Genomic DNA, 22999 nt, shown 5'->3' on the forward strand with positions numbered 1-22999 from the left:
TGTGATTCAGAATCTTCCTGCCTACCTGTTAGATTTTACTTAACAGTATTTAGCAAGCACCTATAAATGAGTCAAACACCATGACAAGTTCTGGGCAAAAAAGTGACTTATGGTAACGTCAAATGCCTAGTATACTATGGCATATAGTGTTAGACTGAATATGGTTTTCTATTTTGTTTGGCTGGATGCCTCGCACGTGGCATTTTTTCCACATTTTTTCCCAAATTTTATTTCTTTTTTAATATTTGTTTTATTATACAGATGGGGTCTAGCTATGTTGCCCAGGCTGGTCTCAAATTCCTGGGCTCAAGTGATCTGCCTGTCTTGGCCTCCCAGAGTGCTGGGATTACAGACATGAGCCACTGTGCCAGGCCCCACATTTTAAGTAGGTGTAATCAAGCCCCTTTGTTCCTGTTTCATAGGCTCTTATAGGAATTTTAAAGTCAAAACATGCTTTGAGAAAGAAATAAGATCCATACATCATGAAAGAGAAAGAGTCAATGACATTTAAAATTCTTTTATTATTCAATTTTTTTTTTTTTTTTTTGGAGACAATATCTTGCTCTGTTGCCCAGGCTGGAGCGCAGTGGCACAATCATGGCTCACTGCAGCCTCAATCCCTTGGGCTCAAGTGATCCTCTGCCTCAGCCTCCTGAGTAGCTAGGAGTACAGGGCACGCACCACCTTACCTGGCTAATTTTTTAAAGTTTTTTATAGAGACAGAGTCTTGACCATGTTGCCCATGTTGGTCTCAAACACCTGGGCTCAAGCAATCCACCCACCTCATCCTCCCAATCAATTGTTAACCTTATATCACATTCACATTCCTAAGAGATATATTTAATAAGTCCTTGAAGGTATTTGAAAATTTCTGCTGATTTCAATGGGAAAGAGAAACATTTTAGACCTACTGGGGTTTATTTAACTTCATACTGGTGAAGTTATCTTTATAAGTTATCTTTATGTTAATTCTGTTTAGGATTTGGCCCAGCAAATCAATCTGAGCCCCAAGCAACACCATAGTGCTTTGGAATGCTTGCTGCAGAGAATTGCAAAGAACGAGGCAGCCACCAATGAACTGATGCGTTGGGGGCTTCGTCTGCAAAAGGATGTACATAAGGTAAACCAGAAAATGTGATGGTGTATGCACATGTACAGACACACGTGTGCAATAGTTATGTGACTTTCCTTTTGTTGTCAGTATATTTTGAATGTCCATGTCATTTAATATTTTTCTAAGTTTTTTTTTTTTTTTTGAGACAGAGTCTTACTGGGATTACAGGTGTGAACCTTTGTGCCTGGTCATATTTTTCTAAGTATTTCTAATGGCTGTCTGATACTTTTTATTAACGGTTTTCTATCCTTTTACATTCAAATTGAATTTAGTATTTTTCTATTATAAACAGTGATGCAGGGCAGGCGTGGTGGCTCACGCCTATAATCCCAGCACTTTGGGAGGCTGAGGCAGGTGGATCATCTTAGGTCAGGAGTTTGAGAAGAGCCTGGCCAACATGGTAAAACCCCATCTCTACTAAAAATACAAAAATTAGCTGGGTGTGGAGGCACGAGCCTGTAATACCAGCTACTTGGGAGGCTGAGGTAGGAGAATCACTTGAACCCGGGAGGTGGAGGTTGCAGTGAGCCAAGATGGGGCCACTGCACTCTAGCCTGGGAGACAGAGGGAGAATCCATCTCAAAAAAAATTAACTAATTTAAAAAAATAACGACGCAGTGTACATCCTTATAACTGAATCTTCGTATGTGTTATTTTTTTTTTGAAACGGATTCCAAGTGATTCTCCTGTCTCAGCCTCCCGAGTAGCTGGATTTACAGGCGCACACCACCATGCCTGGCTAATTTTTGTATTTTTAGTAGAGACGGAGTTTCACCATGTTACCATGGCTCGTCTCTCGAGCTCCTGACCTCAAGTGATCTGCCTACCTCAGCCTCCCAAAGTGTTAGGATTACAGGTGTGAGCCACCATGCTAGCCCTTGTTTATTTTCTTTTTTCTGTTTTTTTAAGACAGAGTTTCATTCTTGTTGGCCAGGCTGGAGTGTAATGGCGCAGTCTTGGCTCACTGCAACCTCCACCTCCCAGGTTCAAGTGATTCTCCTGCCTCAGCTTCCCAAGTAGCTGGGATTACAAGCACATGCCACCATGTCCGGCTAATTTTTGTATTTTTAGTAGAGACGGGGTTTCACCATCTTGGCCAGGCTGGTCTTGAACTCCTGACCTCGTGATCCACCTGCCTCGGCCTCCCAAAGTGCTGTGATTACAGGCATTGGCCACCGCACCCGGCCCCCTTGTTTATTTTCTTTTTTTTTTTTGAGACGGAGTCTTGCTCTGTTACCCAGGCTGGAGTGCAGTGGCACAATCTTGGCTCACTGCAAGTTCCGCCTCCCGGGTTCACGCCATTCTCCTGCCTCAGCCTCCCGAGTAGCTGGGACTACAGGCACCTGCCACCACGCCCGGCTAATTTTTTATATTTTTAGTAGAGGCGGGGTTTCACCATATTAGCCAGGATGGTCTCGATCTGCTGAGCTTGTGATCCACCCGCCTTGGACTCCCAAAGTGCTGGGATTACAGGCGTGAGCCACCGCACCCGGCCTCCCCTTGTTTATTTTCTTAAGTCCAATTTGTGAAGGTAAAATAATTTAGGGACATTTATGTTTTTAATACTTTTATTTATTTATTTAAAAAATTTTTTTTGAGACAGTGTTGCCCTGTCACCCAGGCTGGAGTGCAGTGGCGTGATCTCAACTCACTGCAACCTCCTCCCGGATTCAAGTAAATCTCCTGCCTCAGCCTCCCAAGTAGCTGGGGACTACAGGCATGTGCCACCACACCCAGCTAATTTTTGTATTTTTAGTAGAGACAGGGTTTCACCATGTTGGCCAGGCTGATGTCAAACTCCTGACCTCAAGTAATCTGCCCTCCTCGGCCTCCCTAAGTGCTGGGATTACACGCGTGAGCCATGATGCCCGGCCCCTTTAAAATATTTTTTAAAGATTGTTTTCCTTTATTCAGTGGTTCTAAATAGACAGTGTTTTCAAATCCCTTTCTTAGGATACCATGTGGAAGCTTCAATAATGAAAGACTAGTACCTATAATAATTTTACCCATATAAATGTAGGTTTTTATTGACAGGGACTTTAACTGCTAGAAGCTTTATTATTCTGCTAGTCTCAAAAGTTCTAACAGGGACAAGTGTCTATGGTGGGGCTGAGCAGGCCTCATAGAGCAGTAGCAATGTTTTTCTAAATAGTGTTTGAAAAGACTCATGTCATAGATGGTTTATTTTCTGTTTAGATTGAAGGACGTGTTCTACCAATGGAAAGAATTAACTTAAAAAATACTTCGTTTATCACATCTCAGGAACTAAACTGGGTTAAGGAAGTAACCAGAGACCCGTCCATCTTGACTGTAAGTGATTTTTGAAGTGATAGAGGACCAGTATTCCCCAAAGTGTGGAAATTAGGAAGCAGGAATGATCTAGAGTCCTCTTTTTTGAGGGAAAGTACCAATTGAATCCCCATTCTGAATTACCTACTAACCAGGGATCCTTCAAACAGAGCAGTTGATGAGTTGTTAGTGGTAAGCCCTTTGCCTGACCATAGACTTAGGAAAAGGAAATAAATTGCTATGGTAATTCACATAGTGCCAACCTGTTACCCACTCTCCCTTCTTTCTTTCTCTTTTCCCCCTCTTTTTCCCTGGGAGTATCTAGAGGGTATTTGTATTCGTGAAAGAAGTTAAATTAGATTAAAACAGTACCTCACCTAGGGAACTAATAATACACTAGCTATTTGTATCAAAGTACAAAATGGTGTATAATTTCTTCTCAGTGTTTTTGACCAACATGGACTTCATGGCCAGATATATAAAAACAGATATATAAAATGCATGTTTTTAAATGTTTTATTGAAATATAAATGAAAAGCACACTTACAAAGGTATAACTTGTTGAGTTTTCTTTTTTAATTAAATAGACCTGTGTAATCCACACCAAGGGTTAAGACGCAGAACTTTACCAGCACTCCAGAAGCCCCCTCCATTCTCCCAGTTACTGCCTATCCCTTACCCCTCACACACCCAGTATAACCACTGTCCTGACTTCTCACAGCACAGATTGGTTTTACCAGTTTCTGTACTTTATGTATACATGGAATCATAGATTATATATTCTTCTGTGTCTGGCTTCTTTTCTTAAATTTGTGTTGGTGAGTTTCATCCTGTTGTTAGGTGTGGTTGTTGCTCTTCCATTCTCATTACTGTATAACATTCCATTTTGAGACTATACCACAGTTTTCTTATCATGTACATTCATGTTAATACAGGAGTCAGATAAGACAGGATTCAAGCAATGAGAGTGAAAAGTAATTTATTCTCTAGAATGAAATCTTAAGTATGAATTTGGGATATTTAAATTGTGAGAAATACTAAAAGTAGCTTGTGGTTGTTCCTAGATCCCCATGCATTTCTGGGCACTTTTTTACCCAAAGAGAGCAATGGATCAGGCACGAGAACTGGTCAACATGTTGGAGAAGATATCTGGCCCTATTGGCATGCGTATGAGCCCACCGGCCTGGGTTGAACTAAAGGATGACCGAATAGAGACCTATGTCAGAACCATTCAATCCACGTTAGGAGCTGAGGTAAAAATGTAATTCAGATAAATTTATAGGATATCCATTTTAAATTACTTAAATAATTTTTCATGGTTATCAGTCTGCTGTTGATGATGCCCCAGAACTTGTCTTACCCATGTGCGCATGAAATACTGATTGAAAAGTGTTCTTTATGCCCTTTGGTTAATTTTGCTTCTCTCACTCTGTGTTGGCACCCTCACTTACTCTAGTCTTCTTTTTCTCATGTAGCTGGCTGAGAGAATAGCTGACTTTACTGTGGTTCATTATCTATAGAATATGTTGTGCTCAGAAAGCAGCAGCTTGGGTTAGGTGCCGTCTTGCACGATTCATTACTGAGCTGCCTCAGTCCGGCCTGGTTCAAGATTAAAATTACTCTGGTGATGAACTTGGCAGATGGCCCATTGATTGGGTCCTGATGGACTGATCAGGAACACTAGAGCTGGCCAGGTCATAGCACTCACAACTTAGTTATTCAGGCTTTTCAGTTCTTATCTGTTTGTAAATAAAATAGAACAAGAGGAACAGGGAGAGAAAAAAGCAAGGGGAAGGCTTTTGGAAGTAATTAGCCCTTGAATTGAAGATTCTGGTAAATTGTTCTGGTGAGTTCAGTCCTAGAATTCAATCATCTTGGTATCATAGAGTTCTTTTTTTAAATTTTTTTTTAAGAAATTAGGTCAGCTGGGCACACAGTGGCTCATGCCTGGAATTCCAGCATGTTGGGATGCTGAGGTGGGCGGGTTGCTTAAGCCTAGGAGTTTGAGACCAGCCTGGGCAACATGGTGAAACCCTGTCTCTACAAAAAATCTAAAAATTAGCTGGGTGTGGTGGCATGCATCTATAGTAGCAGCTACTCAGGAGGCTGAGGTGGGAGAATCACCTGAGTCTGGGGAGGTTGAGGCTGCAGTGAGGTATGATCATGCCACTTTACTCCAACTTGGGCAACAGAGTGAGACCTTTTCTCCAAAAAAAAAAAAAAATTAGAGAGATAGGATTTTACTCTGTCACCCATGCTGGAGTACACTGGTGCAATCTTAGCTCATTGTTGCCTCAAACTCCTGGGCTCAAGCAATCCTCCCGCCTCAGCCTTCCAAGAGGCGTGGGCCATCACACCTGGCTAATTAAAAAAAAAAAAAAAATTACAGAGACAGGGTTTCACTATGTTGCCCAGGCTGGTCTCGAACTTCTGGCCCCAGATGATTCTGCTGCCTCAACCTCCCAAAGCAGTGAGATTACAAACGTGAGTCACCATGCCCAGCAGCATTCTGTTTTTGATCCGGCACTCTTGGTGTATCATTCACAACAGCACACTGGTGTTCTTTCTTTGGTGTGTTTCTCTCTCTCTTTTTTTAGACACAAGGTCTTGGCTCTGTTGCTCAGGCTAAAGTACAGCGGCATGATCATAGCTGACTGTAACCTCAAACTTGAGGGCTCAAGGGATCCTCCTGCCTCAGCCTTCTGAGTAGCTGCAGCTGTACACGTGCGTCACCACTCCTGGCTAATTTTTAAATTTTTTGTAGAGATGGGGTCTCCTTCTGTTGCCCAGGCTGATCTCAAACTCCCAACCTCAATCAGTCCTCCCACCTCCACCTCCCAAAGTGCTGGGATTACAGGTGTGAGCCACTGCACCCAGCCTGTGCATTCTCTTTGTAATTCCATCCTGATCTACCATGCCTGTCATACTCTACCATGGCCTCCCTCAGACCTGATTGTAGATAAGTTCTGCTCTGCTTTCAAAAGAATAACCCAGCCCAGTACATCAGCTCCCCCATTTCACAACTTCTTGTGTTCCCTTTTTGAGAGGGTACAACTGACAGTTTTCATGTGGCATGGATGTGAATTTCATTCATATCGCTAACCAACTTATAGCAGCCTTGCTCTCTCTCTGTTCGTCTTTAAGGCATTCCATTATCATCTCTATGAGGAATCACAAACTCATATGTCTCCAGGAGCCTGATAAGGAGTATAAATGAGTGAAGTGGGCCAGGAGGGGAGTGAAATGAACTAAAGAGGGTAACTCCTGTGACTGGAGATACAAACCCAGGATTGCCAAAATGATTCTTAATGTGCTTGTTTGTTGATAAAGGCCAAAAACCTGGAATTGCAAATGTGTGTATCTTCCTATGTTTAAATGTTAATTTAAACAAACAAAAACTTTTAAGTCATTGTAGGGCCTGAGAAAAATGCACCTGTTTGCCATGTCCAGTCCATAGGCTTCCAGTGCACAGCTCTGTTCTCATGCCCTTGGAAATGCTTTGGTGTCATTGCTGAATGTGTGCTCTGAACAGTCTTAACATTACACCAATCTTAATTTGGAGCAGGGTACCACTGATTTACCATTTGTAGCAGTTTCTGGTGTAAAGCGTTGGCAACCTTCATTCACTTGAATGCTGCTTTTCTTTATTCAGCCTTTGAAAGGTCCTCTTTTTTCAATATTGGATCCCTTCAGCAGTGAGGAATAGATGATACCGACATGTGCTGTGCTGCGGGCAATATCATTCTGTCTCTTCACCAGAGAGTTAGGAGTGGCTGCTTATGGATTTGGCAGTAGCTTCATTCCAGTTTGCATTTAGTTCTGAATGCTTTCTTGTAGTATTGCATTCCCCGTTTCCTTGGTTAAAGTTCTGTGGTATGAGTGTAATAAGTTGTTTAGTAAACCAAAGAGAGTAGTAAAAAACGTTATACTGAATTGGAAGCAGCAAGTAATGTAAACCTTGCCTGCATTCAAACCTGGTCGTTTTCCAGCCATCTGAGTCTCCTAATAGATAAATCTTTTGGTAATCAGGGCCAGCTCTGGGTAATTAATAGTAACATATTACCTATCTATACAGAACAGCCCTGAGCCAAAGAATGCTAATTCAGCTCCAAGGACCTTGTTCTGGTTGGAATGTCCACCCTCTTTATTTCAGTTCCCTGTCTTCCTTAAAGGTCCTATGGCTTTGCATACTCAGAATACTGCAAACTAGAGTCCTGTAAAAGTCCCCAGAGAGTTCCACAGCCTGACTTATATATACCTTATCTCCTCAAGGGGAAGATACAGATGGTTGTTTGCATCATCATGGGCACACGTGATGATCTCTATGGGGCCATCAAGAAGCTGTGCTGTGTGCAGTCCCCAGTGCCCTCCCAGGTGAGTGGGTGTTGGGGCAGGAGGCACAGATGGCACCTCTCGCCTCCCCTGAGGCTTGAAAAGAGGGATATGTGTGTTCACAAAGACTAAAGTAGATGTTAGAAGCCAGTATGTGCAGAGCCTTCTGGTGAAAGGTTCTCCTGATTAGAGCAACCTGGCAAAGAGTAGATTGCTCTTCATAAGCTGCCCTCGTGCTTCCAAATGAACAATTTCGCTTGTTCCGAGGTTGAGTCACCAGGTGGTTTCATATGACTGAGTTCTGAGAGTGAATATAGGCTTCATTCTGAAAGGGGAAAGCTGTTTTTCCCATGGGAGTTAAAAAAGCATTCCACTCTGTGTGAGATCCTTTTGAAAGTTTTCATTTGTTGGTTTTATTTTGTTTTGGGTTTGTGTTTTGTGTGTGGGTGTGGGTGTGGGTGCGCGCACGCATGCACGCACGTTGTATTTTGCCCATGTGCATGCATGCCTAGAAACCCTAGAATTAGAATTATTAATGCGAAATGTGTTATCTTCTAACTTGAGTTTCTTAAACAAATGTAGTGTTTACTTCAGAGTTCAGATTTTCTGAGAGGTTGATAGTGACCTGCTTCTCCTGACACCTTTTGGTCTCTTCATTATAGGTTATCAATGTTCGAACCATTGGTCAGCCCACCAGGCTTCGGAGTGTGGCCCAGAAGATTTTACTTCAGATTAACTGTAAATTGGGTGGTGAGCTCTGGGGAGTGGATATTCCTCTGGTGAGTGATGCCAAGATGGTTCAGTTTGCCTCTCCAGAGAATCCTCCAAGCCGTTTTCCTGTTTTTCCTTATTCGTTATACTTCTTCTCAACACTTACTCAATAGTCTAAATGGCTCCCTGCCTCTTCAGCCCATTATCTAAGAATGGGTTTTATGTTTGTTTTTTGTGTTTTGTGTTTTTGAGAAGGATTCTTGTTCTTGTCGCCCAGGCTGGAGTGCAATGGCACGATCTCGGCTCACTGCAACCTCCGCCTCCCAGGTTCAAGCAATTCTCCTGCCTCAGCCTCCTGAGTAGCTGGGATTACAGGCGCCCGCCACCATACCCAGCTAATTTTTGTATTTTTAGTACAGATGGGATTTCACCATGTGGCCAGGCTGGTCTCAAACTCCTGACCTGGTGATCTGCCCACCTCAGCCTTCCAAAATGCTGGGATTACAGGTGTGAGCCACCATGACCAGCCTGGTTTTTATGTTTTTAAATGGCGAAAAAAATAAAACTAAGATGATTATTCCATGACACATGAAAATTATATGAAGTGAGTTTTCAGTGTCTTTAAATAAAATTTCACTGGAATACAGCCATACTCCTTTTCATACTGTCCATGACTACTTTTGTGTTAAGCAGACAGAATTAAATAAAGGTCAAGTATGCTTTTTCTGAAATACTTGGGACCAGAAGCATTTTGTATTTTAGATTTCTGGGGGTTTGGGGACATTTGCTTGCATCCCAAATTCAAAAATCTACAATCTGAAACACTCCAAAATCTGAAACTCTTTGAGTGTCATGTCGGTGCTCAAAAGCTTTTCAGATTTGGGAATGCTCAACCTGTGGTTTCTTACAGAAATCATAAGTCTCACAAAGTCTAAGTTATTTACCCTTTAGTCCTTTGCTGATCCCTGATCTAGATCTTAACTGTGCTTATTGTGTTTAAAAAATGTCAAGTTGGTTGCTATCTTTTTTTTTCTTTCCCAGAACTTACTTTCACATATAAACAGTAAGGGGAGGTTGCTTTGGGATTCATACAGTAATTAAAAATGGAGCAATGCATTGCTCAGGTCTGGGGTTTGGTTTTTGTTTTTATTTTCTAAACTAGAAACAGTTAATGGTGATCGGGATGGATGTTTACCATGACCCCAGTAGAGGCATGCGCTCCGTGGTTGGCTTCGTGGCAAGCATCAATCTGTAAGTACTGCTCACAGTCCCATCTTGTTTGATTATTTCATTTTAGTGCCTAATCTTGTTATAAATCCAGCAAATCTTTTTAGCATTATGTATTACAGTATAAAGATTTCTAAACATTTTCTTCCTCTATCTTCATGTGAAAATTTTTTTTTTTTTTGGAAATGGAGTCTCCCTCTGTCACCCACGCTGGAGTGCAGTGGTGCTATCTCAGCTCACTGCAACCTCCATCTTCTGGGTTCCAGTAATTCTCCTGCCTCAGCCTCCCCAGTAGCTGGGATTACAGGTGCGCATCACCATGCCAGGCTAATTTTTGTATTTTTTTTTTTTTTTTTTTTTTTTGAGGCGGAGTCTCGCTCTGCCGCCCAGGCTGGAGTGCAGTGGCGCAATCTCAGCTCACTGCAAGCTCCGCCTCCCGGGTTCACGCCATTCTCCTGCCTCAGCCTCTCCGAGTAGCTGGGACTACAGGCACCCGCCACCACGCCCGGCTGATTTTTTTATATTTTTAGTAGAGACAGGGTTTCACCGTGGTCTCGATCTCCTGACCTCGTGATCCGCCCGCCTCGGCCTCCCAAAGTGCTGGGATTACAAGCGTGAGCCACCGCGCCCAGCCTTGTATTTTTAGTAGAGACAGCGTTTCACCATATTGGCCAGGCTGGTCTTGAACTCCTAACCTCAAGTGATCCACCTGCCTCAGTCTCCCAAAGTGCTGGGATTACAGGCATGAGCGCTGCACCTGGCTTTGCAGCTTATTTAACAAACTTGGCACGGATGTGAATGTGCTTCCCAGCTGAAGAGTGGCCTCCTCCAAGGCTGGGGCTGTGCTGCCTTGTTGTTGGCATTTTTCCCCCAGAAATGAGGTTTTTTTGATTGTTTGTTCCAACTGTAAAAATAAGGCATGCTCATCCCAAATATCTGCAGAAATTTAGAAAGTGAGAATTCCTTAGGGTCCCGCTTTTATTCATATTAACAGCTGCCAAAGGTTTGATGTATATATACTTTCAGATTCTCTTCTATGCGTATATTAACACATACATCTGATATATATCTCTGAAACACACACACACACATATATATATATATATATATCTGTACAAATGGGATATTGCTAGGCATACTATTCCTTAGCTTAATATGCACTTAAACTGTACATTTTCCTGTATCATTACAAATAAATCTCGACCAACTCAACTGCTGCACAGAATTTATTCTGTGTATCATTATTTAACCAATCCTCTCTTGGTGGGTATCTTAAGTTGTTAAATTTTTTCTATTGGAGCAGTTTTTGTAGGAAATATCCACAATTACACTTTATTTATTTATTTATTTATTTATTTTTTTATTTTTTTTATTTTTTTTTTTTGAGACAGAGTCTCACTCTGTCTCCCAGGCTAGAATGCAATGGCACAATCTCAGCTCGCTGCAAGCTCTGCCTCCCGGGTTCACACCATTCTCCTGCCTCAGCCTCCCGAGTAGCTGGGACTACAGGTGCCTGCCACCATGCCTGGCTAATTTTTTTGTATTTTTAGTAGAGACGGGGTTTTACCATGTTAGCCAGGATGGTCTCGATCTCCTGACCTTGTGATCTGTCCGCCTTGGCCTCCGAAAGTGGTGAGATTACAGGCATGAGCCACCACGCTCAGCCACAATTACACATTTTTATGTTCTGCATATGACTTAAATATATCTTTTCCCCATGTCAGTACTTGTTCTTACATATAACATAGATGCATTTTCTAGGTATTTGTTTTTGGATTGATTCATAGAGAAACCTGTGTTACTGACACAAGCCATAGGCTGTCCCCTTCAAGCATTTGTTCATCTTCCTTTCTCTGTCTCTGTGCTCACCCTGACCCTAGCACCCTCACAAAATGGTATTCCCGGGTGGTGTTCCAGATGCCGCATCAGGAGATTGTGGACAGCCTGAAGCTATGCCTCGTGGGCTCCTTAAAAAAGTTTTATGAGGTGAGGAGAACAGAAATTCTCAGGCTTCTGGGGATTTTTGTTGTTTTATTTTTATTTTTTGAGACAGAGTCTCACTCTTGTCGCCCAGGCTGGAGTGCAGTGGTGCGATCTCTGTTCACTGCAACCTCTGCCTCCTGGGTTCAAGCGGTTCTCCTGCCTCAGCCTCCCAAGTACCTGGGATTACAGGCACACACCAGCACGCCCAGCTAATTTCTGTATTTTTAGTAGAGTTGGGGTTTCAGCATGTTGGCCAGGCTGGTTTCGAACTTCTGACCTCAGGTGATCTGCCTGCCTGGGCCTCCCAAAGTGTTGGGATTACAGCTGTGAGTCACCACTCCTGGCTAAGTTTCTGGGTTTTTAAGGATTACCTATGTGAACACTTTACAGGAAGTCTGATGTGGTGAGAGGGATCTCAAATCAAAGGTGAGTCTCCTAAACAGCTGCTGCTGAGCAGGCAGCTCAGAGCTCCTCCTTTCAGGCTTCAGCTTGTACAGATCAGCTTAAAGAGCTAAATGCTTTCATTTGGTTTAGTAAGTAATAATTATTTCTCAGGTTGTCAGCCTGATGTCACTAGACATAATCTTCATGCCTTTATTGGGGAAGTTGGGGATAAGTTTCAGCAATTAAAGCAGCTTATGAGTGTACTCAGCTTTTTATAACTTATTAGGCGCTGGCTCTTTTCATTTTGGTTCAAGACAAATGTCTCCTTATAAATCATCCCTCGAACTCTAAAGAATGCTAACCATGGAGGATTGCTATAATTAAGCTGATACTGGATCTAGAACAGTGAGCAAGCAAGGTACTGATTTCTGCCTTGGCCAGTACATCAAAGGAAGCACTGATAAGTGCCTTTCATTTCTTAGGGTCAGGGTTAGACCTTAACCTTTGCATAGAGGCTAAGTAGCAAGAAATGTAATAATTTCATATGATTGAACTCAGTCTAAGGCTCCACCTTGTCTCTTTATAGAATAATGTTTCCTACAGCATCCTGCAAATACTTTAATACTGTTCAGTTATGAGAGGTTATTTTTTTTAAAGTCTGTCTCCAGCAAGATCCATATGTTATGCTACTGAGTCACCAAGTTCTACCAGACTTTCCTTTTTGTTGTTGTTGTAATTGTTTTCCTTTGAAGTTTGATCTGTCTTCTAAGACCTATCTGTGAAGCCTTTTCCCTTCTTCCCTCACTGCTCCATCCCTAAGCTGCCTTATATTTGTTATTTATCCATCCCACTGGGTTGTATCCTTATTTTTCCATCCCACTGGGTTGTAAATTATGTGAACACAGGTTATGGATGGCTATGTAACAAATTACCCTGAAACTTAGTGGCATGAAATGAGCAAGTTTGATGTTCACAATCAGGAACTGGACAAGGCACAGCAGCGGGCTCCAGTTCTCCATGTGGGCCTTGTTGTATGGTCTTTTCACATGGGCTCTTTGGGCCTCCTCCTTGCATGCTGGCTGGATTCAAAGCCTGAACGTTCCATAAGACAGAGTGCCGGTGGAAGTCATGCTGCATTTTATGCCTTAACTGTGGAAGTAATGCAGTATAACTTCTGCTGCATTCTAATTGTCCGAGGAGTCACAAAGTCCCACCCAGCTTTGCGGGGAGGGCAGCTGATTCCACCTTCTAATCCAAGGGTGGCAAGGGTCTGAAAGAACATGTGGCACCAGAGATATTGCTGTGGCTATTTTCTTTTTTTGAGACAGGGTCTCACTCTGGTTGCCCAGGCTGGAGTGCAGTGGCATGATCTTGGCTAACTGCAACCTCTGCCTCCCAGGCTCAAGCGATCCTCCTGCCTCAGCCTTCTGAATAGCTGGGATTATAGGCATGTGACACCACACCTGGCTAATTTTTGTGTTTTTAGTAGAGACAGGGTTTCAGCATCTTGGCCAGGCTGTTCTTGAACTCCTGACCTCATGATCTACCCTTCTCAGCCTCCCAAAGTGCTAGGATTACAGGTGTGAGCCGCTGTGCCCGGCTTTTTTTTTTTTTTTTTTTTTTTGAGACAGAGTCTCACTCTGTAACCCAGGCTGGAGTACAGTGGCGCGATCTCAGCTCACCACAACCTCTATCTGCTTCCTGGATTCAAGCCAATTCACCTGCCTCAGCCTCCCGAGTAGCTGGGATTACCTGCATGTGCCACAAGATCCAGCTAATTTTTTTTTTGCATTTTTAGTAGAGACGGGGTTTTGTCATGTTGGCCAGGCTGGGCTGGTCTCGAACTCTTAATCTCAAGTGATCCGCCCGCCTCAGCCTCTCACAGTGCTGAGATTATAGGCGTGAGCCACTGTGCCTGGCCTGCTGTGGCTATTTTCTTTTCTTCTTTTTTTGAGATGGAATTTCACTCTTGTTGCCCAGGCTGGAGTGCAATGGCACAATCTGGGCTCACTGCAGCCTCCGCCTCCCAGGTTCAAGCAATTCTCCTGCCTCAGCCTCCCAAGTAGCTGGGATTACAGGTGCCCGCCACCACACCTGGCTAATTTTTTTGTATTTTTAGTAGAGATGGGGTTTTGCCACGTTGGCCAGGCTGGTCTCAAACTCCTGACCTCAGGTGATCCACGCCCCCTCAGCCTCTCAGAGTGCTGGGATTACTGGTGTGAGCCACCGTGCCTGGCCACTGTGGCTATTTTGTAAAAGTGCAGTCTGCTACAAGCACAGGGGCTGTCTTGATTCCTTTTCCATCTCTTACACTACTAAGCTGACACTCCTCCTGGTGATTTACATTGAATTTCTAGTATCAGAACCCTATTCTAAGTCAAATAACAGTTTGTTTTGGTCTCTGTTTCTTTATCTGAACTATGAACTTAAGTAGTATTTATTAAATTCCATAGAACCAGGTCAAATTAAAAATAAATCTGTTTTTAAATCTAGAATAAAACTGGCTTATCTAAATATAAATGTTTTCTGAATCAAAATAATTTTTTTTTTTTTTTGAGACATGTTCTTGCTCTGCCTCAGCCTCCAGAGTAGCAGGGACTACAGGCATGTGCCACTACGCCTGGCTAATTGTTAAAAATTTTTAGTAGAAATGAGGTCTTACTATTTTGCCCAGGCTGGTCTTGAACTCCTGGGCTCAAGCGATCCTCCCACCTCAGCCTCCCAAAGTGCTGGGATTACGGGCATGAGCCACTGTGCCTGGCCAAAAGATTTCATTTGATTCAGGTCCTCATTATTGGCTTAGTCCTATGCCAGCTTTTGCCATTTCCCCAATTGTTCTGCACCTAGTGGAAGGAATCTTTGTATTGGAACTGTTTTGCAAAATGAAGACCTCATCTCTACAAAAAAATTGAAAAAATAAGCCAGGCTTGGTGGCATGCACCTGTAGTCCCAGTTCTTCAGGAGGCTGAGGTGGGAGGATCCCTTAAGCCTAGGAGTCCAGTGCTCCAGTGAGCTATGATCATGCCAGCCCGGTTGACAGAGCCTGTCTCTAAAACAAATAAAATAAAAAAAAAAAACGATTTTGATCATGCCTCTCCCAGAGCTTATCCTGACTCAGCAGCCTCAACAAATTTGCTTCGGGGTTCTAAGATTCTGACTACCTCTGGACTCCCCAGTTTTATTAATATCTTCCCCTAGGAATGGCAGTAACCACCGGAAGTTCCAACACCTCCAAACAGTTGCAACCTTACACATTTTCAGCCCCATTTTGCATCAGGGCTTGCTAATCCAAAGCCCATTTTCTCTATTCTAAATCTCTCACTTGTCCTCTGGACTCACATGCAATAATAAAATGCTTCCAAATATTGTTTTTTTTTTGTAAATAAACTTTTTATTTTGGAATAAAAGTTGGAAAATAGGATAGAGGATAGAGTTCCCATACATCCTTCATCCAGTTTTCCCTCATTGTTAACATCTTGCCTTGCTAGCTGTGTTACATAAATGTTTCCAAATATTCTTATCCTTTTCCTTGAATAGTTGATTTTGCTCTTCTCCTTTTTCTGTAAGCAGGCTTTTCCTTGATGAATACACGCCCCCCTCCCTTTTTTTTTTTTTGAGACAGGGTTGCTCTGTTGCCTGGGCTGGAGTGTAGAGTCACAATCTCGGCTCACTGCAGCCTCAACCTCCTGGGCTCAAGGGATCCTCCCACCTCAGCCTCCCAAGTAGCTGGGACTACAGGCACATACCACCACACCCAGCTAATTTTTGTATTTTTTGTAGAGACAGAGGGTCACCATATTGCTCAGACTGGTCTCAACTCAGGCTGATCTCAAACTCCTGGCCTCAAGCTATCCGCCTACCTCAGCCTCCCAGAGTGCTGGGATTATAGCTGTGAGTCACTGCGCCCAGCTGAATACCCCATCCTGTCCTGTCCTGTCCCGTCCCATCCCATCCCATCTTGTCCTGTCCTGTCCTTTCCTTTCCTTTCCTTTACTTGTCCTGTCCTTTTTTGTCCTGTCCTGTACAGGCACATGCCACCACACCCAGCTCAGTTTTGTATTTTTAGTAGAGGCGGGATTTCACCATGTTGGCCAGGCTTGTCTCGAACTCCTGACCTTAAGTGATCCACCTGCCTTGGCCTCCCAAAGTGCTGGGATTACAGACGTGAGCCACCATGCCCAGCTGAATACCGTTTTCTTAGAATTATCTCAGATTGTGATTACTGTCATATCTCAAGAGCCAGACACCTTCCCCAGGCCAGTTTTTTGTTGTTGTTGTTTTTTGAGGCGGAGTCTTGCAGTGTTGCCAGGCTGGAGTGCAGTGGCATGATCTCGGCTCACTGCAACTTCCGCCTCCCGCGTTCAGGCAGTTCTCCTGCCTCAGCCTTCCCAGTAGCTGGGACCACAGGCACACACCACCACGCCCAGCTAATTTTTGTATATTCAGTAGAGACAGGGTTTCGCTATGTGGGCCAGGATAGTCTTGATCTCTTGACCTCGTGATCCACCCGCTTCAGCCTCCCAAAGTGCTGGGATTATAGGCATGAGCCACAGCGCCCAGCCCAGTCATTTTTTTTTAAATCAGTATTACATCTTGGAATGTCTTTAACCTAATTTCCCAATACAATTGATTATTGATATCAGCATCATAAGACTTGTTTACAATGAGTTAGTTGAATCTTCCCAACAATGTTAGTGTTATTTCATCTCATAGTACAATAGTAGATATAACCTGAAATGTAAGAGTCAAAGATACTGACACATTACTAGAGTCCTACTCAGTTATAAATAATTAGTCCAGATTATCATCATACTGCATGATTAAAGTATCTCCCAGATATGTGCCACTTAGGTTTGCAGGCTTCCATTTGACATTGTCAGGTTTCAAAAGCAGGAGTCCTCTCAGTAACATGGCTTTACCCCTTTAGGCATCCCGTTTAGTTGAGCTAACAAACAATATCACATCTTGCTCTAAGCCTCTCCCAAGGCACCAGTAGAATATTGGATTTTGGGCTGGGCTTGGTGGCTCATGCCTATAATCCCAGCACTTTGGGAGTCTGAGGGGGGTGGATGGCTTGAGGTTAGGAGTTCAAGACCAGCCTGACCAACATGATGAAACCCCGTCTTTACTAAAAATACAAAAATTAGCTGGGCGTGGTGGCAGGCACCTGTAATCTCAGCTACTTGGGAGGCTGAGGCGGGAGAATCACTTGAACCTGGGAGGTGAAGGTTGTAGTGTGCTGAGATCACGCCACTGCGCTCCAGTCTGGGTGACAAAACGAGACTTCGTCTCAGAAAAAAGGAATATTGGATTTTGCTCACTATATAACCATTTGTTCTTTCCCTAATCCTCAGATACCATTCTTCTCTCCATTTATACCCCCACCTTTCCACTTTTGAAAGGGACATTAAGTTTGGCCACTGTGCTGATCTAGACTGCCGGCAGCAACGCTAGCCTAGCAAACGTCTCCCACTCAGTCCACTCCCATTCATATAGGGCAGTGTTACACAGGTACAGAGCTAGTGGGTTTTCTCTACTACTAGGCAACATAACTGCATTCCTGTGAACCCCCGTTTTGCCAGATGGAATGAAGGTACAGTTCACCCTCATCAGGTCTTTAGGAACTCTAACATGAAGGTTTAAAAGTATAGTTTTCTTGCTTAGAGCTTGTTATGAGTTTGTGCTCCCAAGAAGATGAAGTCCCAATCCCCAGTACCTGTGAATGTAACCTTATTTGGAAATAAAGTCTTTGCATATGATTAAATTAAAATGAGGTCATTAGAATGGGCCCTGCTTCAGTATGACTATGTTTTTATGAAGAGAGGAAATTTAGACACGAGGCAGACACACATAGATGGAAGATAATCTGAAGACACAGGGAGAACAGCTGTCTGTAAGCCAGCAGACACTCGAGAATCCCAGAAGCTAGGAGAGGGGCATGAACAGATCCTTTTCTTTACAACCCTCAGAAGGGCTGTAAACACCTTGATTTTGAACTTCCAGCCTCCAGAACTGTGAGACAATAAGTTTCTGTTGTTTAAGCCAGCTTGTTTTGTATGATAGCCCTAGCAGACTAATACAGAAGTCATCCCAGCTTCTGTCACAGTGTAGGAGTACTACGTCAGGTAGGAAAAAAAGACTGTTGAGGTCATGTGGGAAAGAAAGAAAAAAGTATAGTTGTATCACATCCTGGCCCCAGGGAAGAATTATAAAGTCACAACAGCATCCTGCCCACTCTGCTTCCTTCAATTCAGCAGAAAAAGGGGAGAAATCTACCTAGTGGAGGTGTTTCCTAGGCCCTGGCCCTGTTGAGTGTGAGCACACACTCATGAAAGTGTGTAAGCCAGCCCTTCAGGTTTTTCTTTCTTCCACTTTAGACAACAGATGTTTCAGTTGCCCATTCTAATTCTCTACCAAACCATTACTGTGAGGATGAAAATGTGTTCTTTGGTTTGAAGAAATGTGACTTCATGGTCCAAATTGATGCATTATCTTTTGATTTTTTTTTTTTTTTTTTTTTTTTTTGAGACAGTCTCATTCTGTCACCCAGGCTGGAGTGCAGAGATGTGATCTCCATTCACTGCAACCTCCACCTCCCAGGTTCAAGTGATTCTCCTGTCTCAGCCTGCCAAGTAGCTGGGATTACAAGTGTGCGCCACCACACCCAGCTAATTTTTGTATTTTTAGTAGAGATGGGATTTCACCATGTTGACCAGGCTGGTCTCAAACTCCTGACCTCAAGTGATCTCCCCGCCTCAGCCTCCCAAAGTGCTGGGATTATAGGTGTGATCCACCGCACCCAGCCTTGTTTTAGTCCTTTCATAGTATTTTGGGTGTTTGCATCTACCAGCAGGTATGCAAAATCCAGTGTATAGTAAGTGTCTGCTCATGTCAGGCACTGTCACAGCCTCTTGGGACTACCAGAGTAAGTCCAACTTGCCAACCAAGTGCAAAGCCTTAACTGCTGGGGAATCTGCCCCATAGCCATCTGCACTCTCTTGTTCAGAAAGAACAGTTGTTGTTGACAGTGCTTTTCAGGGTTCAAGAGGAACATGTAGAATAGATTCAGCCTATCTCTGCACTGCTGTATTTCTCCAGTGTCTACTCATTTCATGGAGCCAGATGGACTGCCTCAAGCAAGGACACTGGGATATCCACTCCCAGAGTTCCACTCACCTTCCTAGCCTGGAAGGTTTTACTGTTGGCCATCAACATGTCTTGCTTGCTTGCTTTAAAAAAATAAAAAATTGAGGTGAAATAGGTGAGGTGCAGTGGCTCGTGCCTGTAATCGCAGCTCTTCGGGAGGCTAAGGCAAGTGGATTGCTTGAGCCCAGGAATATGAGACCAGCCTGGGCAACATGGTGAAACCCCCATCTCTGTAAAAAACAGAAAAATTAGCTGGGCGTGGTGGTACATGCCTGTAGTCCCAGGTACTTGGGGGGCTGAGGTAAGAGGATCTCTAGTTTAAAAACATTTTCATCACCCCATAAAAACACCCCATGCCCATTAAGTAATTATTCCTTATTCACACCTTCTCTTAATTTCTGGTAATATCTAATTTGCTTTTTGTCTCTACTGATTTGTCTATTTTACCTATATTGTAGAGTAATTTTAAAATGTGTGACCTTTTGTGTTTAGCTTACTTCACTGAACATGTTTTCAAGGTTTATCTATATTGTAGCATATATTAATACTTTTTTCCTTTTTGTGGCTTTATAATATTCCGTTGTATTTATTCCATGATTTGTTGATCCTTTCACCTGTTGGTAAACATTTGGGCTGTTCTCACATTTTGACTATTGTGAATAATGCTGCTGTAAATATTCTTGAACAAGTATTTGTTTAAGTTCCCATTTTCAGTTCTTTTTGGATGTATACCTAGGAGTGAAATTGCTGGGTCATATAGTAGTTCTGTTTAACTTTTAGAGGAACCACCAAGCTGTTTTGCACAGTGGCCAAGCATCATTTTACATTCCTACCAGTAATGTAGAAGTTTTCAGTTTCTCCAAACCATTGCCAACAATCGCTATTTTCTGTTTTTTTACTTTTTTTTTTTTTTTTTTTTGAGATGGAGTCTTGCTCTGTCACCCAGGCTGGCGTGCAGTGGCACGATCTTCGCTCACTGCAACCTCCACCTCCTAAGTTCAAGAGATTCTCCTGTCTCAGCGTCCTGAGTAGCTGGGGATTCCAGGTGCACGCCACCATGCCTAGCTAATTTTTGTTGTTTTGGTTTTTTTTTTAGTAGAGATGGGGTTTCACCATGTTGGCCAGGCTGGTATCGAACTCCTGACCTCAGGTGATCCGCCCAGCTCAGCCACCCAGAGTGCTGGCCGCCCAAAGTGAGGCACCACACGCCTGGCCTTTTCTGTTTTTTTAAATCATCACTGTTTTTTGTGGGGGTTTTTTTGTTTTGTTTTGTTTTTTTGTTTTTTGAGACGGAGTTTTGCTCTTGTTGCCCAGGCTGGAGTGCAATGGCGTGATCTTGACTCACCACAACCTTCACCTCCCGGGTTGAAGCGATTCTCCTGCGTCAGCCTCCTGAGTAGCTGGGATTACAGGCATGCACCACCACGCCCAGCTAATTTTGTATTTTTAGTAGAGACAGGGTTTCTCCATGTTGGTCAGGCTGGTCTCAAACTCCTGACCTCAGGTGATCCGCCTGCCTTGGCCTCCCAAAGTGCTAGGATTACAGGCATGCATCACCATACCCTGCTTGAATCATCACTGTTGTGAAGTATCTCATTGTGGTTTTGACTTGCGTTTCTTAATGACCAGTGATGTTGAACATCCTTCATGTGCTTGTTGCTCGTTTGTGTCATTCAAATCCTTTGCCCATTTAAATTGGGCTATTTGTCTTTTTGTTGTTGAGTTGTAGGGAGTTTTAAAAATATTCTGGAAACTATATTCTTATCTGATGTGTGATTTACAAATATCTCCCCCCATTCTGTAGATTTTCACTTGCTTGATAATGGTCTCTGCTGTATGAAAATTTTAAATTTTGGGCCGGGCGTGGTGCCTCAGGCTTGTAATCCCAGCACTTTGGGAGGCCGAGGCGGGCGGATCACAAGGTCAGGAGATCAAGGCCACGGTGAAACCCTGTCTCTACTAAAAATACAAAAAAATTAGCCAGGCGTAGTGGCGGGCGCCTGTAGTCCCAGCTACTCGGAGACGCTGAGGCAGGAGAATGGCGTGAACCCGGGAGGCAGAGCTTGCAGTGAGCCGAGATTGTGCCACTGCACTCCAGCCTGGGCGACAGAGCGAGACTCCGTCTCAAAAAAAAAAAAAAGAAAATTTTGATAACATGCAATTTATCTATTGTATCTTTTGTTCCTTATGGTTTTGGTGCTCAATCTAAGAATTCATTGCCAAATCCAAGGTCATAAAGGCTTGTCCCCTGTATTTTTTTCTAACAATTTTACACTTTTTAACTCTTACATGTAAGTCACTGATTTGAGTTACACAAAGTGAGATAAGGGTCCAGTTTTATTCTTTCGCATCTGGATATCTACCTGTCATAGCACCATTCGTTGAGAGAATTCCTCATTAAGAAATCTTCGGCCGGGCGCGGTGGCTCACGCTTGTAATCCCAGCACTTTGGGAGGCCGAGGCGGGCGGATCACGAGGTCAGGAGATCGAGACCACGGTGAAACCCCGTCTCTACTAAAAATACAAAAAATTAGCCGGGCGCGGTGGCGGGCGCCTGTAGTCCCAGCTACTCGGAGAGGCTGAGGCAGGAGAATGGCGTGAACCCGGGAGGCGGAGCTTGCAGTGAGCCAAGATCGCGCCACTGCACTCTAGCCTGGGCGACAGAGCGAGACTCCGTCTCAAAAAAAAAAAAAAAAAAAAAAGAAATCTTCGCACCCTACTCAAAAATCAGTTGTCATAGATGTTTGGGTTTATTTCTGGACTCTTAATTCTATTTCATTGGTCTGTGCATCTCATTTTATGCCAGTAACACACTGTTTTGATTATTGTTGCTTTGTAATAAGTTTTGAAATTGGAGAGTGTGAGTCTTCCAACTTTATTTTTCTTTTTTAGTATTGTTTTTGCTATTCAGTGCCCTCTTGGAATTGTATATGAACTTGAGAGAAGGCTTTTTTGTTTCTGCAAAAAAAGGCCATTGAAACTTTCATAGGGATTGTATTGAATATCTAGATTACTTTGAAGAATATTATCATCTTAATAATACTGTCTTCCAGCATATGGACACAGGATGTCTTTCTATTTATTTAGATCTTTTTAAATTTCTTTCAGCAGTGTTTTGTAGTTTCCATGTATAAGTCTTTTACCTGTTTGGTTGAAGTTTATTCCTAGCTATTTTATTCTTTTGGATGCTATTGTAAATGGAATAGTTTTAATTTCATTTTTGGATTGTTCATTGCTGGCATATAGAAACACAACTGTTTTTATGTGTTGATCATGTACCCTGTAACTTTGCTGAATGTGGTTATGAGCTCTAGTAGTTTGTTTTTTTTTTTAATTCTTTGGGATTTTCTAGATACAGAATAATGTCATTTGCTTATGGGAATGGAGTCTTCTTTCTTTTCAGTTTGAATTCTTTTTATTTCCTTTTCTTTCTTAATTTGCTTAGTTTATTTCCTTTTCTTCCTTAATTGTTATGGCTAGGATTTCTATTATGGTATTGAATAGCAGTGCTAAAATCAGGCATCTTTGTCTTTTTCCTGATAGTAGAGGCAAAGATTTCAGTTTTTCACCATTGTATATGATGTTAGCTGTGAGTTTTTAATAAATTTCCTTTATCATGTTAAGAAAGTTTCTTTCTGCTCCTAATTTGCCGAGTATTTTTATAATGATAGTATGTTGGATTTTATCAGATGATTTTTCTGCATATTAACTTTTAACAGTCTTGTTCAGATTAATACCAAATTAATTTTAATAGTTGTGTCAGGCCATTCTTGCATTGCTGTAACAAGATGCCTGAGACTGGGTAATTTATAA

The 22999-nt window shown here is 42.8% G+C and overlaps 1 protein-coding gene across 6 annotated transcripts in view; it reads left to right on the top strand.

Annotated features, from left to right (window-relative positions):
- The window catches only part of PIWIL2 (piwi like RNA-mediated gene silencing 2), a 100270-nt gene that overhangs the window by 47511 nt on the left and 29760 nt on the right, over window positions 1-22999 (top strand). For 5 of the 6 annotated variants that reach the window (XM_055295625.2, XM_055295629.2, XM_055295624.2 and 2 more), the window contains 7 exons: window positions 980-1120; window positions 3311-3424; window positions 4468-4656; window positions 7676-7777; window positions 8398-8514; window positions 9609-9697; window positions 11554-11659. In XM_055295625.2, coding sequence (XP_055151600.2) covers window positions 980-1120; window positions 3311-3424; window positions 4468-4656; window positions 7676-7777; window positions 8398-8514; window positions 9609-9697; window positions 11554-11659 — 858 coding nt within the window. The remainder of the gene's footprint in view (window positions 1-979; window positions 1121-3310; window positions 3425-4467; window positions 4657-7675; window positions 7778-8397; window positions 8515-9608; window positions 9698-11553; window positions 11660-22999) is intronic. The other variant, XM_055295628.2, reaches the window with a different exon arrangement.

Source organism: Symphalangus syndactylus, chromosome 10, assembly GCF_028878055.3.
Source record: "Symphalangus syndactylus isolate Jambi chromosome 10, NHGRI_mSymSyn1-v2.1_pri, whole genome shotgun sequence".
NCBI classification, from domain to species: domain Eukaryota; kingdom Metazoa; phylum Chordata; class Mammalia; order Primates; family Hylobatidae; genus Symphalangus; species Symphalangus syndactylus.